Below are 5536 nucleotides of genomic sequence, written 5' to 3'. Positions count from 1 at the left end.
AAGAAGTAAGGTGGTATCTTGAGAAATAGCTTTTGAGGAACAATGGAAGGGCCCAAAAGGTTCACTAAGTTATGAAAGACTACTAGCCGAGAACTTTAATGTAGGGAGTGTGTGTAGAAAAAAAAAGAGTAAAATACGAAGGAAGAATTGAGAAAAATGTTGATATTCCAAAAAGGGAAAACCACACCTCCTAATCTTCTTAATTCGTGCTAGTGGAGATATATAAGTGCTTAAACAAAAAGGGCTAAGTTGTTTATGGTTTTGCGGCAGGGTGAATTGGTTGAGAAAAATATGTGCTTGAATGTTGAGTGTAGTGTATTAAAGTGCTTAGGAGGGTTAGACAATAATATCCGAATCTATCCTACCCGTCCGTTAGCCTACATTACAACCCTAAAAGACCTAATTGATCATAGACTTGGCTAGCTTAGATTAATAGAGATATACACTGCGGGCAAGCCTATAGTACGGCTATGGGGTGCACATGAACTTCTTTGCAAGAGTGATTTGTGTTCAATTATGTGTTTGTGATTGGTCACTATTTATCATAGTGCTTGAGGGAGTTTTCTCCATACCACTAGGTCAAGAGTTCAAGGCTAGACAAAGATGATATTTCTGCTTATGTCATCTAAGTGACTAGCTGAAGCCTGAAAGTTCCAAATGGTGTTCTGACTATCAAGTGCTGGTAGAGGTGGTTGCAAAATATTTCTGTCAATTTCTGATGAGATTTATATTATATGTTGTGTACAAATTTTACATTGTCGGGCTATCTATTTATAGCATGTAATTTGCCTTATTTTTAAAATTATAAAGTTTAATTTTTATGTGCAGTTGCCTGCAAATTTTGTGATCTGATAGAGTAAAAATTATTTATATTATCAATGTATATAAATTAAACAAATCCGAATTAGTTTATTCACGCCATATACCAATATAATTTTTTCAAAGAGGAAGTCATTAATTTTTTCGATCTTTTTAGTTGAAGGTATTTTCCTCCATCAAAAGCGAAAATATTATCTTCATCCATAGGGTGACAAATCGGCGGGTCGGATCGCGTTGAATATGAGACTGATAAAAAACGGGTAATAAAAATTGGATAAATTATCTAATCTGACTCATATTTAATACGGATAATAAACGGGTTAACTCGTGGCTTCTTGAATATGATCACTTTTGGGAGAATCTATTCTCATTCTCCCAAACTTGAGCAACCACCAATTTGAGATTTTACAAATGTAAAAGTCAAAAGCATTAGTTATCCATTAGTTATTCATTGGTTATCCATTTTCTAAATGAATAATATGGTTCTTATCCATATTTGACCCGTCTTTTAAAAGTCCATTATACAACCCATTTTCTAATGGATAGTATGGGTGGTCAACTGTTTTATTTAAACCATTTTGCTACCCTTATTCATAAGCAGAGGCAGAGGCAGAATTTAAAGTTTATCGGACCGAAATTCTAGGTCTTTTAAGCTACTATGTTTTAAATTAATAATTTATATATATTCAATTAATTTCTTAAACTAAATACATGATTTGGACTAAGGTAGTGGGTTCGGCCGAACCCGTAACCGCAAGGCTAGCTATGTCCCTGTCCATAAGTGACAAAAATTATCTTCCCTACAACTATTTTAGCTTTTAATATTTTGTAATAATGCTTAGGCACTATGCTAACTTTTAGGACTAAAAAGTTGTATCAAAACACTCTCTCAGTGGCTAATATCACTATTAATTTTTATATATTTAAGAAAATAATTTTATTCATTGACCATTCTACTAAAATTTTCACCAAAAATGACATTTGTTATGCCAAACACACTGTGGTCTGAGAAGATGAAATAAGCAAGATAACTTGATGCAACACTCTCTCAGTGGCTAATATCACTATTAATTTTTATATATTTAAGAAAATAATTTTATTCATTGACCATTCTACTAAAATTTTCACCAAAAATGACATTTGTTATGCCAAACACACTGTGGTCTGAGAAGATGAAATAAGCAAGATAACTTGATGCACAAATAATTTTACGTCCAAATCACAAAAGTTATAAATTATTGAAAGAACATTTATAAAGTTATAAATACCTTTATGTCACAGTTAATGTTACCAACTTTTTAATTTTCCTTTTATGATAAAACTTATACCTCTACACAATACTCCGTCACATTACCAAAATGAGATGCTGTTTATTTTGCAAAACAAAAAAAAAAAGATATAAAAAAAGAGAGCAATCAATTTCTAAAGTTGTGAAGGTTAACTTGTCTATTCATACGGACACTTTATAAAGATTATTGGCATATTTTGTTAATCTATTTTCCTTTTTCTACTTGGAGCAATAAAACGAATATGAATGCACAAATCATAGACTAATAACAATTACTTTGCCCAAATAAAGAGAGACAACGATAGAATGATTACAAATCAAATGTAAATTGACAGCCATTCAAATTTTATGAAGGCAAAAGTTGAACAACTTACACAAAAGGGTACTCAAAATATAAATGAGTCTATAATAATAATAATTAATTACTATAAAAGTCAAAGCAGTGGTACCTTTTTCTTCTTGTAACACACCCGGTTCGACCCGAATAAGAAAAATTGCACATTTATTCAATTCAAATCCTTTGCTTGGCTCAATCAGCAATTGCCCAAGTCATGTCATTTTCAAAGATCCAGTGACAAACCTCAATCTTCCCGGGTCCCGACCCGAGTGCAACAAATGCTCCGTGAGTGGGTCCCCATGAAGACGTATCCACATGGCAAATAGCAACTCCATGGTTGATTTTGGCCTTTGAATTCGGGTCCAAGATATCCGCTTCGTAGACCCGAACTTTAGGAACCGAATGGCAGTAATAGAGCAAGTAAGGGAACAAGCTCTGATGACAAGACACTGATTTGGTGACTTTTCCACCGTTGATTCCTTTGACTGATCCTATCATGATATTCTCCTTTGACCCTTTTGTATTCTCTGTTGTTCGAACGACGACGTTCCGGCCCAAAACTGAAGTTGCAAAATCAATCATATCTTCAGCTGAGTTAATACACCGTTTGGTCTCGCCGGCGCTCGGTGCTCTTTCACACTCCGTCAAAGCATCGCCGATCATCTTTGCTACCGGAGAGTCATCGGCAGCGTGAAAGATTTTCTTCAGCTCGCCAATCTTGGAGGTAGAAAATGGTAATTTGGCAGCAATCACCCGGGGCAAAAAAGACCTTTTAGGCATCTTATCCTTTATATCTGGCATAGGCATAACTGTACCACTCTTCAACATCTTCTCCCGGAAAAACTTTCCGGGCTCAACCCACCGGTTATTCACCATTTTGCCACCGTTGACCTCAGTCAACGAAGCCAAAACTTGGGATGATTTGTTGTGGTAATTAGAAAATGTGGCAGAATCTTTGACATAATCTTTGAAAGTGTTATTAACCCCATAAGTTTTGAAATTAACTTTTGGGTCGTTAGCACCTTTACCGTAGCCAGTGAATTTATCAGTACCTTCATTAAAAGATTGACCATAGTTGACAAAATTTGCTTCACCAGCATTTGTATCCTTGATATAGTTCTGAAACGAGTCATCACCAACATTTGATTGATCTCTGTAGTTAGTAAAGGTCTCAGTTGGACCATTACCACCAGCACCATAGTTCTTGAAATTATTTTCAGGAACATTTCCATTGGTACCATAAGATGTGAAATTTTGGTTCCCACCATTTGCTGTCTGACCATAATTTGTAAATGTTGAACCTATAACATTGGTGTCGGTACCATAGCTGGTGAATTTACTATCAGCCCCATTCCCATTTTTGCCATAGTTAGTGAAAGCTTGGTCACCAGCATTAGCATTTTGTGAGTAGGTAGTAAAATCTTGATTCCGACCAGTAGCTGCGTCGGAATAGGAAGTGAACCTAATATTGGGGACATTAACATTTGGACCATAGTTTGTAAATTTACCAGTACCCCCAGCAGCATTTGTGCCATAGGTGTTGAAAGCTTGGTCAATTACATTCCCATCAGGGGCATAATTGGAAAATTTATCATCATGGCCACCGGAGTCTCTACTGTAGCGTCTGAAAGAATCTACAGGGATGTTTTCTCCGTCAGAATAATTCTTGAACGCGTCAAATCCGCCAGCTCTGGTAGTGCCGTAATTGGTGAAGTTCTTGTCATTGTAAGATGCAAAGTTGACATCGTTGCTGTGTTTTTCAAGACTAGGTGACAAATCTGGGGCGCACAGCAGATTTGCTGAAGAGCAAAAGGAGTGAAGCTGTGTGGAGAGTGCATTCTGATCTGCTACAAGCTTTGTGTAAGTTGCATATTGTGCAGCATTCAATGGTGACGCTTTGTTGAGAAGAAACCATGGCTTTGGCAAGTCATTTGAGACTTGTTTCTTCCAGTACCTAATCAGATAACCTTTCGGTGTAAATGGGTTCCCAGATTCACCAGAATTATCTCCATTTCCAGCTACAACAACCTGCATTCACACCCCATTAAGTACATAAAGTTACAGTCTTTCATACAAAATCAAGATTTTTTCAAGAAACTGAAATAAATATGAGTATAAGATTAAAGATTGTTACTTACATTGAACAGGAGAACAAGTAAGATGCAGAAAGAAAGAGGTTTGGTGTGCATTTCTTTAGTGTGAAACAGAGAGAGAAAGGGGGAGGTGAAGAGTAGAATGTTGGTGGGAGGTTTGGTTGGAGGCACAAAATTTATAGTAGAAGGTTCTAAAAGAGTATAGTAGAAAGCAGAGATGATAAATGGAGTGTGGGGTTAGTTGTGCTCTTGCCCTTTTCAAGTTTAAACACTATCTGTCAGTATTTTTAGTAGAGGGTTTTGGTTTCTTGATTAATCATGCTCGTAGCATGATTTTTTTGTTACACTTCCACAAACTTGGTTTTCTTTCATTTTTTGGTAATTGAAAGATGGATTATATTAGTAAGCAAAGCTTTTTCCTTTGTTGAGCCTCTTTTGTTTATGTCTGCTTTCTGACGTGGAAGACTCATTCCTTTTTAAAAAATTAGAGTTGGGGTACCTTTTTTAGCTTCACTAGACGCATTATCAGTTTAGCCCTCATAGGGGAAATTTTTCAAATTCACTTCACATTGCCACATTACAAGAGTATTATAAATCCAAGTCTCTAGGAATCAGTAATATTTAAATAACCCTCTTTGAGATTGACAAGAGTCTTCATTTAGACAAGAAGTTTTTGGAGAGAGGGCTAGCCTAAAGATTAGGGGCAATAGTATTTTGGGAACCCCTAACATTAATGACCTTCTTTGAGATTGAGAAGAGTCTTTATTGAGACAACAAAGGCTTAAAGAGAGGACTACCCTAAAGATAAGGGCATTAGCATATTGGGAAACCCATCTAAACAACCCCATTCCCCTCTCCTCGCGATCAAAGCAGAGTTTTTTTTTTCGAGTTTAAATTCAGGAGTACAGTTTCCTCTTCTTCTTTTTTTTTGCACTATCACTTAATTTGGTAACAAAAAAATACAGTAAATGATTTAAATACATTGATAGTATAATTTTT

General features: G+C 35.8%; 1 protein-coding gene across 1 annotated transcript; it reads right to left on the bottom strand.

Annotated features, from left to right (window-relative positions):
- Positions 1 to 2365: 2365 nt before the first annotated feature.
- On the bottom strand, positions 2366 to 4792 carry LOC104241485 (polygalacturonase-1 non-catalytic subunit beta-like). The gene is made up of 2 exons (XM_009796424.2): positions 4583 to 4792; positions 2366 to 4472 (listed from the first exon to the last, which is right to left on the bottom strand). The coding sequence occupies exons 1-2, from the start codon at positions 4631 to 4633 to the stop codon at positions 2637 to 2639; spliced, it is 1887 nt and encodes a 628-aa protein (XP_009794726.1). The 5' UTR covers positions 4634 to 4792; the 3' UTR covers positions 2366 to 2636.
- Positions 4793 to 5536: the final 744 nt, after the last annotated feature.

The sequence above is a fragment of the Nicotiana sylvestris genome, chromosome 10, assembly GCF_000393655.2.
Source record: "Nicotiana sylvestris chromosome 10, ASM39365v2, whole genome shotgun sequence".
In the NCBI taxonomy this organism is placed as follows: domain Eukaryota; kingdom Viridiplantae; phylum Streptophyta; class Magnoliopsida; order Solanales; family Solanaceae; genus Nicotiana; species Nicotiana sylvestris.
Note: the sequence above shows the minus strand (reverse complement) of the source record. Positions and strands in the feature narration are given on the sequence as shown.